The sequence below is a fragment of the Pteropus alecto genome, unplaced genomic scaffold (assembly GCF_000325575.1).
Source record: "Pteropus alecto unplaced genomic scaffold, ASM32557v1 scaffold25, whole genome shotgun sequence".
Taxonomy (NCBI): Eukaryota; Metazoa; Chordata; class Mammalia; order Chiroptera; family Pteropodidae; genus Pteropus; species Pteropus alecto.
In genome coordinates, this window is record NW_006441955.1 from 19,546,877 (window position 1) to 19,558,351 (window position 11,475).

Here is an 11,475-nt window from a genome sequence, read left to right on the forward strand (position 1 = left end):
CCTGCTGATCTATGTCTATATTTAAGTGAAATCATAAAAATATATGCCAGGATTTAACACAATGTCTGGCAAACAGAGATGAGGGCCATTGAACATAGAGGCAGAGATTGAAGTTATGATGCCACCAGCCAAAGGACATCAAGATTTGTTGGTAGTCACTGAAACCTAGGAGCGAGGCATAGAACATATTCTCCGTGGGAGCCTCTAGAGAGAATCAACCCTACCAACATCTTGATTGGGGAATTTTCACCTCCAGAACTTTGAGAAAGTAAACTTCTGTTGTGTTAAGCCAACCAGTTTTTGGTAATTTGTTAAGACAGTCTTAGAAAACTAATATAGAGATTGAGGTGAATGGTTTGCAAATAACGCTTTTAACTTTTCAAGGTATTTGAATTTTTAATATGTTATTTTGTCAATAGAAAAATGTATCAACAAAGTATAACAAAATATTTTATAGTATTTTTTGTATTTTATAGATAAACTGAGGCACAGAGAAGGTATCAATTAGTAATAAAATTCTAAGGCAATTTTTTTAAAAAAGAATTTATTTAACATTATTCTCCATAAGGTAATTTGCTGTGGTGGTCTTTTTGCTTCCTCTCATTTATTTCCAGAAACATATTCTTTGTGAGATGGGTAATATATCCTCCAGATTATGTAACATGTTAGTAAGTAACGGAGTTGGGTTTGAATCCAAGTCTCTCTAGTGTTAGTCCAAGCTTTGAAACATAGGTCAGCAAACTTTGCCTATAAAGGGTTAGATAGTAATTACTTTTGGCTAAGCAGGCCAAACGACCTCCTCAGAAACTTCTTGACTCTGATCGTAAGTAGCCATAGACAATACATAAGCAAACGGGCAAGGTTGTGTGCCAACAAAATTTTATTTGTTGACATTAAAGTTTGAATTTCATATGATTTTCACTTGTCATAATTTATTATTTCGTTGACCTCTCCAATCATCTAGAAAGGCAAAAATCATTTTTAGTTCATGGGCCAAACAAGAACGAGTAGTGGCCAAATTTGTTCTGTGGGCAGTATTTTGCAAACTCCTGCTTTAACTATAATAAGACAAAAGAGGCCAGCCATGAAAAAGTCCTGGGAGGTAAGGCTACAATATACTCTAGCAGGGTACAAGGATTTTACTTATTTGAATTTGTAAACAAATATTTGGTTTCAATTTTTTCTCTTTGCTGCATTTCAAGAATTCAAAAAAATTAAGTAGAGAGTCTCTCTTATAGCACAGAAAGAGCACAGAATGCAAAAGTGTCCCCTCTTCTCCACACTAATGCTAGAGTCAGGTTTAATTGACTAGTGAGGTCTTCCATGAAAGAAAAGTGAATAAAGTTTTTGCATAGAAGCATAAAGCAGGGGTGGTGGAGGCCAGAATGAGGAAGGGTTTGCTCCTATCAAGGAGAAACAAGGGAGAATGTTACAGTTAAAACCTGTGTTACTTGGGCCCTAATCCAAAAGGAGGTGTCAAAGAATGGCATGAGGGATGAAGAGGAAGTGGCTTAGAAAATGTCAGGTGAGTGGGGAAACAGCAGTAAAGGACAATTTTAGAAGAACAAGGAGCCAATTTGGAGCTGCCTTCTTGCCAGTGGAGAAGGCACTGAGTTTCAGGTATTTTGAAGATATCCTATCAACTAGCTTATGCCTGAGTTTCAGGTATTTTGAAGATAGGCTATAACTAGTTGATCCCCAGTTCTGCCTGCAGGAGAGAACTCAGGCATAAGCTAGTTGATCCCCAGTTCTGCCTGCAGGAGAGAACTCCGCAATTGTCTTTCCTAAGACTCATCATTGGACTACACTGATGACTAACTCTAGATGGAGCAAGAGATGTCTATGTCTCTTCTTGACTCCTTTCATCTATGTGGATACCACATCACCAAACTGACAGACCATCTGGTAAGATCATAGAGGTCCATGGCCTCGACCTCCTACATCTGATGTTACAGGAGGCAGAATGCACAAACCTGACACCCCTGAGCTCAGGAAATGATGTGAAGCCCCTTGTTAATATTCTAAATCTGTGCTTTAGCGCGCTCTTGCACTCTCTCTCTCTCTCATCACATTTTAAATTTTAAATTTAAGATAATCATCTACTATCTTTTAAAACCTTTTAAATTGCTACTGATGCAGAAATGGAGAATATAGTAAAGTATGGAATCCAAAGACTGAGCATTAGGAGTCTAGAAGAAGCATTCTGATTCCTTAAGGACAATTTGAGACTAAACAGAGAAAAGAGAGATCTTAATTTTATTTAAAGAAATGCAGACCCACCAAAATCATTTTCTTTGCTTTTTGTTGTGTTTTCCCCCCTTTCATCCTCATTTCCATAATATTCCAAAATTATCTACTTGAGATAAAATTTATTAAATATTGCAGAGTTCAGTGCAATTTCAAAAGCATATATATATTTTTATATATAGATTCTGTTATGGGTGTAGTAGCTGAGTATTAGGAAAATGACTTAAGGGAGGATTGTTCTAAAAACAATATTTTCAGCAAAAAGAAATGATATAGAATTGATAAGCATTGCTATTACCTGTACTTTACTTGTCTGTGCTTTTTTGAATACTACTTATATATTCTAGTAATGATTGTTTACATGAAGCTGCTTTTCTGCTTTCTTGATAACTTAGAATAAAACTCAGGAAAACAGTTCAATTGCTCTACTATTGCTTGATTTCCACATAATAGAGACAGGTAAGAATTCGGTTTTCTGTGTTATTCATTCTAGATTTAAAATTGTAATTGATTTGTCATTATTCAGCTCACAATAAAGTATATCAGCATATTCAATGATAAGTTCAAAGATTCATAAAATGATAGCATTTCCATCCCACCCATTCAAGCATGCTGTGTATCAAGAGAAAGGCACTTTTGTTTGTTGTCAGTTAAATTATTGATTTCCCTGATTGTTTTAGGGAAGTCATTTTACTAACCTGTTTATGAAGTGGGCAGATTAGAAGCCCTTTCAAGGTTCTTTGACAGATAATATGCATTCTACACCCGACAGTCCTACAATCTCAGAATATAATGAGCTCTAGTGAAGAATCATTTCTGCTAAATGTGTAGTACTTACAACACTGATTCTACTTTTAACCCCGAGAGATAGTCTAGAGACCTAGAGAGAAAACTTGGAATATCAGGAACAGGGCTAGGCTTCCAGGAGTCTCTGAGGAACTTAGTGGTTATATTCCAGATGAGCAAACTCAGAAACAACTGATTAGTTCTGTGCTGGGAACTGGTTTTCCAATGGCAAATAAAAAATATGTAAGTGAGGATGTGAATAAACACCCTAAAATAAAAGCGTAAGAACCTGTTTATCTATATATTTATCTATCTATTTATATATAGTATGTATATATTGCGTGCTATATGTTTATATACGTATATATGTATATGTGTGTATATATAGCATATAAAAGAAAATTACAAGAATTATGTATTAGGTATGAATTATGTATTTTATATGTGTATATGTGTATCTATGTGTACATATGTGTGTATGTGTGCATATTTATACTTATGTATATATATGTGTATACAAAGTTTCTTGGGGGTAAGGGCCTTTTGTTATCTGTTGTTAAGGAGTAACGTATGAATTTTAAAATTTTAGATTAATACATACATCATTTCATATAAGAAAGGAACTATGGAAAAATTAATATGGTGGTGGAAGGTGGAGATGAGAGTAAAGGAAGGAGAAAGAAAGAAGGTGAGCAGGCACAGCTAGAATTTGGAAAAGGGACAGGAAAAAAACCTATATTTAGGTAGTTAAGACAAAGTCTAGTGCACTTTGGAGAGAAATAAAGAGATTTAGTATTATTGCTGTTGGAATATTTGGTGGCTCACTCACATCTTTAAGAAAATTTTCAGTAATGGTCTAGATTGCTGTTTTAAGATTTTTAAAGTCACAATTATTTAGTTATTTTTAAAACAAGATAGTCGGTTTTATTGAGGTTACACATGGTTCTTGTCATTGCTAAGTGCAGAGTTGAGCTACTGAATATCTGCTGCTTGGTTTTTATTTGGATTACTTCAAGGAAGAGCTGCAGTGTGTCTTCATGGCATAAGGTGACAGAAAGCATCATTATATGTGAAGACATTGAGGAATTCTCTTCCCCACTGAGCCATAAACTGGTGACTTGAACTGTGTTTCAGATGACCCTTAAAACAGTTGAGACATACGTGTGGCTCACCAATGGGATCATTCCATCTTCCCAGTTCTTGCTTAAGCACTATCTACTTCTTTTCTAGTGGTGGTGATTATAGTGTAACAAGTACTTAATTTTACAAAAGAAGGCTCTAGCTTCCTGATGGCCACTAACTGTTTCTGTGACTTTGGACTACTTACTCAATCTCTTGATGACTCAGTTTCCTGAAAAATGGGGGTGGGGGGAGTTTGTATGCAAGATAATTTGGAGGACCAGATAAAGTGTTTTAAGTATTTAGTGTGCTTTGGACAAATGTTACCTCATTTTGTTTTTCACAATCTGTTGATACACACAGGAGTTTTCTAAGGAACCCATGTTTTAAAAGGATTCTGGGTGGGAATAGCTGAGTAATTTTTATGTCTTTTACAACAAAGAAGCTGTTTCTAATTTGTTATTATTATACGTTTGGATTTTTTTGATACATGGTCTTTTCTTTGACAAGTTACATTTGTATCTCAATGCCACAGGCACCCTCACAGAATTTTGTATTTACCCTCTGTCCCTAAGACTATATAGCTCATTGGGGGTCAGAATACACATATCTATTTTTCTACTAGCTCTTAGTAATATACTGGGTCTGTATGGCTTTACAAGTTCTAAAATTTATAAATTGGAAAGTGACTTTTTAGGTAAGAGATACATTATGAAATCTTTGTACTATAAATACTTTTCTTACTTGTAAATACATACCTCCAGTGGTCAAATTATTTTATGCTGCATAGTAACTTTTTTCCTTAGTAGAACTTATAAACTTTGTTTACATTGGATACTTAATAATAATAATAACAATAATAATAATAAATATAATAATAATTATTATATAATAATTATTATTATATTTATTATATTATATTATTATATTATTATTATTATAACTTTTAAAAGGAAAATATTCTGAAATATTATTGTATAACTCTAGCCACTTCTTTCTACTTAATGCATAACAGCATAACAATCAAATTTTATGGAACAAATCATCATAGTCCCCATAGGAAAACTAGCTTAAGTGTTTATAAGCTTTACCCAAATTGAAAGATAAAGAATTTTGTTCGTAGCTGACACCTTAGTCCAAAGCCTTTGTAATTGCTTGTTGTTGCTGTGTTTGTGTGGCCTTGGTAGGTTGTTTGGTTGGTTGATTGGTTGGTTGGTTTTACATTTTTGAAAAAAGACATTTTTCTTATGTCTATCTTTGGTTCTAGCTATGTTAGCTCATTGTCAAATTAAGCTGATGATTTGTCAAGAAGTAAAAAGTTTTTTGAAAACTAACAATACATTCATGAGTGAAAAAACTCGTATACCATGTAGCAATTCATATTGCAAAGTGGGACAGATTTTAGCCCCAAATAGCATTTTATTATTACTTCCTTGTTAGTCATGAATATATTTTTGGACAGACATATCTAAAATTTTCTAAGAGTCAAAATGGAGGAACCCCACGTGTTTAGTTGTTCCACAAAGCATATTTCGGAAAGATGTCATCACGTTATTTAATCCATACAGGACTATTCTCTTAATTTCCTGGAGTATAAAAACGTCTAATTACAGTCTGAGTCAGCACCATGAATTTAAAATTTTTAAAAATAAATAGTAATTTTCTCTATGATTGACCAAATCAAGTTTGCCATGATCTGGGTCAAACAAAATAGTTGGCCAAAAGTTGCAAAACTAACAGTAATAAAAACAATAAAAATATTTCAAACTCTGAAATGTGAAATGATTATACACAAAGTTGATAACTTCAAAGTACAGTTTTTGGAACATGCTTTGTCAAGTTTTGAGGGTATAAAACTGGCACAAACTAATATGCTTTGCCTACGTCACAGCTAATTTTCATACAATACCCAGTTATCAGCCTGAGGTGAGGCAGGGGTGACAAGCCATTCCTTTACTGTAAATTTATACCTTGTTTAGGCCATATTTTTGAGCTTTAATTTTAAATTAACTCTGAGAACCAGCCTTTCTTGTACTAGAACACTGATAATTTCTGGGTTTAAATAGGTTTTATCTAGCACTGTTGCAAATTGTTCATTAAAGTTTAAACTTCTAACAAACCGTCTAAACATTCGTGACCTCTCTGATCTCTTCCATTCCTTATTCTTAATCACAACTACTGAAAGTGCCCATTAGGCTTGCGCCTTACAGCGAGCTAAACAAAGGAAAAGAGCAGACTGCTGAAATTCTGGGAAATTCTAGTTGCTCCTAGGGAAGAAGACGAGTAAACAACTGAAATGCAGGGCTCTGTTCAGACCAAAACCTCTTTGTCATCATCACTGTTTCAAAGGGCTGTTTTATGTGAGGTGAGCACACGGTCATCAACATACTTGTTTTGCAGTATTTTGAACAGAAGATGCTATGCTCACTACCAGTACCCCGGCACATTAACGCCTTTGCTGCTATAGAGAAAAGCAAAACATCTGGTGCTGTTAATTGCCGGACATTTGATACCACTGCAAACTCTGCTTAAGCACCGATTTCCAACTATAGGGGCCAGACATGTTTGCTTGAGGTCCAGAGTATTTAAATAGCAGACTTATGATTATATATGTTTATTTAAATATATTTCTATGTATTCAAGTTTATTTTGCAAAGATATTATGTATTAACCTACTCGAGGTTGGAGTCATTGCTATGGAAACAACATGAGTTAATAAGTGCCTGACTGCACATATCATTGTGCTAGACACTAATAAATGAATAGACATGGCATCTTGGCTTCTGGTTTGTTACATCCTCAAAGGAACCCCTAGAGGAGTAATCAATGAACACTTGAAAAAGGATGGCCATTTAGATTGGTTTGCTAATATCATCTTAAAAGCAATTTTCAGTTCCTGAGATGACTGTCAAAGAAGTGTCCCTGGAGGAGCACAGGGCTAACGAAAACCTCCAGAGGCTGAGTTCTTGAAGCAGATAAGGATTTTGAAGAAAATCATTTGCTGGAGCCTCCCCTCTCACGTATGAAGTCACATGGTGACACTGCCTCTGGCTTAAGAACACTGTGGGTTTGTTTAATATGGTATGGATTATTGTATGCTAAGAATATAAATAGTTTGAGACTGAAATTAGGAAGTTTGTTAAACTAGACATACATATAAGAAATAAAATGTGAATTTACCTTTGTATGCTACCTAAGAGAACTGTAAAGAGAGTTTATCTAGAAATAAATAATGATCTCTATTAAAGTGAGACCCAAATAGATCATGATTACATGAACAGATAGAACCGCGGAAAAGATTTCGGACATTGGGGTATTCATGCTTCACATCTTCCTGATAGCAATTTGAAAGGTTAAAAGATTTAGTTGAGGCCTCTGTAGCTATCTGTTCACCAGCCAATGACACCCAGAGCTGTGAGATGTATTGTGTAAACTCATAAGCTTGCCAGACCAATCTGTTTTTATCTGTCTCTGTGTCCCTGCCCTATGCCTCACTGTCTCTCCTGGATAAAGGTATGAGTTACAGGAGAGAGCAAAATATCCACTTATGAGCCTGAGCCTAATTTTATTTTTTATTTCTTCTTGTCTAACCTCTGGGTAAAATGGCCAGTTACTGTAAAGATCAGAGGAGTCAACTTACTTTATTGAAATTATTTTTGTTATCTTTTATTCAATAAATACATTTACTTAATTCTACTAATTTCATGAAAGAAGAAAACAAATTTCACAGACATGGAGTCACCTGCTCAAAGTCATGGCTCAAGGAAATGGCTAAACTAGAAAAAGAGGCAACCTCTTTGTCCCAGGCCACATTTCTGATTTAGACTTTAAGAGCTGATTCTGTTGGGGCAGCAATGGACCCAACTAAAAAACATAAACTTTCTAGTCTTCTTTACAAATAGAGTGGTTATGTGACACATTTCAGGCAAAAAAGTAGTCACTGGATGGAGCTTCTGGGAAAGTTCCTCAAAAGATAGCATGTTCAGCAATCTTATGCCCTTCCTTTCTTCTTACTTGAAACATGGTTGTGATGTTGGAGCGCTATCTTCTATCTTGTGCAAAAGAGACAAGAACATGCCAAGGCAATTTAAAGGAATAGATTGTTTGGTCTCTGTTAACACTGTGGTGCCAATGTGATGGACTAGTTTACCTATTTCTAGACCTTTAGTTGCACAAGGCAAACAAAACCACTCATTTTTAAGCACACTCTTTATCAGACAGACATCTTTTACTTGCAATGGAACTTAATCCTTAACTGATATGCATAAAGATATATAAACGTACATGTGTTCATATAAGAGCATACTAATTAAAGTCTCTGAGTCTAATGTATAATACTATGAATGCATGTTATCTTAACTTGGAGCTCTGTAAACAATTATACAAATTATGCCTAACAGAATTGGCATATTCTATTGTATAATTAATTCTATCCTTGAAGCTGTATTTGTAGGAAAAATCTGGTATATGGCTTCTGGTCTAGACTCTGCCAATAACTCTCAGAGATATGTTGGACTACTTATTGGGCCTCAGTTTCTTTGCCCAAAATATTAAGGGTTATAAAAGATGACCATCTGAAGACTCATAGACTTTAGACCTAAGATTCAACAACTAGATCTTTTCCCCTCCCCTTATCTCAAACAATTTGTGATTCCTCCCTAAGTATATCATAGACTAAACAGACCTTTGTGAACCAGTTTGGGAAAGTCTCTTTTACCATGGGGGTTTAAATATATTATTTCATTTAACTAAGTCCTCTAGCCTTACCTTTTTGCCTGGCTAAACTTCACTTATTCTTCAGGTCTCAGCCTAGATATTAATTTTTTAGAAAGTCATGCCTGACCCTTGAGTATTATATTTGTCTGGCAACATGTTTATATCTACCACAGATTACACATTTCTGGATGATTGTGACTATGTCTGCCTTATTGCCATTGCATTCTCAGCAATGGATACAGACCTGGCACAAAGTCCAGATACAGTAATAAAAAGGTGAGTGTATGCATGAGGTAATATTTTTTTCTGTAGAGAAAAGATATTTCAATTTTCAAATAGGGGGCTGATGAACCAATAATTTTCAGTGGAACATGGTTTGTTTATACATAGAGGTAGTTTGGCTATAGTTTCTATGTACGTATATATGTATGTTATATAAAATTAAAGTGTTTTTATAATATTAGGTTTTAGATAAATTTGCCAAGTACATACAGGTTCTGACTAGATTAGTCATAGAAATTAATAGAAATATTGCACAATATTTGATGTGGTTTGAACAGTAGTGGTATAATTCATAAATGTGGCTTTCAATGGCAACTTTCCTAAAAGTATTTCAAGGAAAATAAAAAGCTAATTTTAAAATTTTTATTTGAGAGTATTTTTTTTTACAGGGCACCCAAATAATCAGTTGAAGAAATAAGCAATGAGATAATTAACTGTTCTTTGATTGAATTGCCTTTTGAATGGGCTATACCCCACCTCACCTGCAGAATTGAAAATGATGAAAATTAGCTTGCCCTCTGAGAGTTAAATTATGAAAGCAACAGATCAGAACAAATATCTGCAAAATTACCTTTTAAAGACAAAATGATTATAAAGCAAACAGAACTTGACAGAAACCTGATTGAATATATTAACACATCTAAACAAAGAATATGTTACTTCTAAGGGGAAGGAAACAGAGATCTAGGATCTGGTTAGCTGCACGTTTAGATAAAGGACAGTCACAGAGGTAAATCTAAAGGGATTTAAAGATGGATGTGATGTAGGTACCACTCAGAGAAAAGAGCCGAATTATTAAACTTTATGTATATTTTACACCACTGGTAAAATTGCCATTTTTTGAGAAGAATGAAATAATGTTGATTTTACACTGATGCCATTAAATCTTTGGTTTGTTTATCTCCCTTGTTCTGATTCTGTGCTCACCAAGCAACCTGCTGATTATGATTTGGTGTCTTATGTAGATCTGGCTACAGAGAGTGAGTGGCTAATCCTACAGACTTCAAGTATTGTCTGGCCTCATATAATGATTTCTCATGATGAATTAATAAAAAGACTTCTGATTATGACGTGGCTCCTAGTGCAGCTTCATATTTGGAACAGAATGAGCTGATCATGCTAATATGGGCATTATGGTTCAAGTCACTTTCTTATTGTAAATTAATAAAGAAGAATTCTGGGGTCTACCTAGATATATGTTGTGGTCTCATATATTCTTTAGTCAGTGTCAGTTTCTCATAATCTGCTAAGTCCTAAGCAGTAGACCAGAAGGACTCTCTGGGTCTTGGAAATACAGATCCAGAATCTAAAATATGGCACACCGAAATTAACTCAAATGGATTAAGGATCTGAATATAAGACCTGAAACAATAAATTGCATAGAAGAAAACATAAGGACTTAAGCTCATGGAACTTGGACTTAAAAAGAATTTTATGAATTTGACTTCAAAGGCAAGGGAAGTAAAAGCAAAAATAAATGAATGGGACTACATCAAACTAAAAAGCTTCTGCTCACCTAAAGAAACTGTCAACAAGGTAAAGAGACAACCATCCGAATGGGAAAATGTATTTGCAACCAGTGCCTCCAATAAGGGCCTAACATCCAAGATATACAAAAAGAACTTATACAACTCAATAACAACAAAAAAACAACAATCTAATCAAAAAATGGACAGAGAACCTGAACGGACACTTCCCAAAAAGACATACAAATGGCCCATAGACATATGAAAGATGCTCAACATCACCAGCTATTAGGGAAATGCAAATCAAAACCACAATGAGATACCATCTCACACCAGTTAGAATAGCTGTTATCAACAGGACAAGTAATAAGTGTTGGAGAGGATGTGGAGAAAAGAGAACCCTTATACACTGCTGATGGGACTGCAAATTGATACAGCCACTATAGAAAACAGTATGGAGATTCCTCAAAAAAACTAAGAATTGATCTACCATATGATCCAGCAATCCCTCTACTGGGTATTTACTCCAAAGACTTGAAAATACATATCTGAAAAGATATTTGCACACTGATATTCATAGCAGCATTATTTATGGTGGCCAGGACATGGAAGCAACCAAAGTGTTCTGCAATAGATGATTGGCTAAAGAAGCTGTGGTACATATATACAATGGAATATTACTCGGCCATAGAAGAGATGAAATATTGCCATTTGCGACAACATGGATGGACCTCGAGATCATCATACTAAGCAAAATAAGCCAGACAGAAAAAGTCGAAAACCACATAATATCACTTATATGTGGGATATAAACCAACAGGACAAACAAACGGAAACTTATGGACATAGACAATAGACT

At 34.8% G+C, this 11,475-nt stretch overlaps 1 protein-coding gene across 1 annotated transcript in view; it reads right to left on the reverse strand.

The window, feature by feature from the left end:
• Positions 1 to 11,475, reverse strand: part of NEGR1 (neuronal growth regulator 1) — a 773,362-nt gene that overhangs the window by 130,003 nt on the left and 631,884 nt on the right. The window contains exon 7 of the mRNA XM_006919323.1: positions 8,094 to 8,102. Coding sequence (XP_006919385.1) covers positions 8,094 to 8,102 — 9 coding nt within the window. The remainder of the gene's footprint in view (positions 1 to 8,093; positions 8,103 to 11,475) is intronic.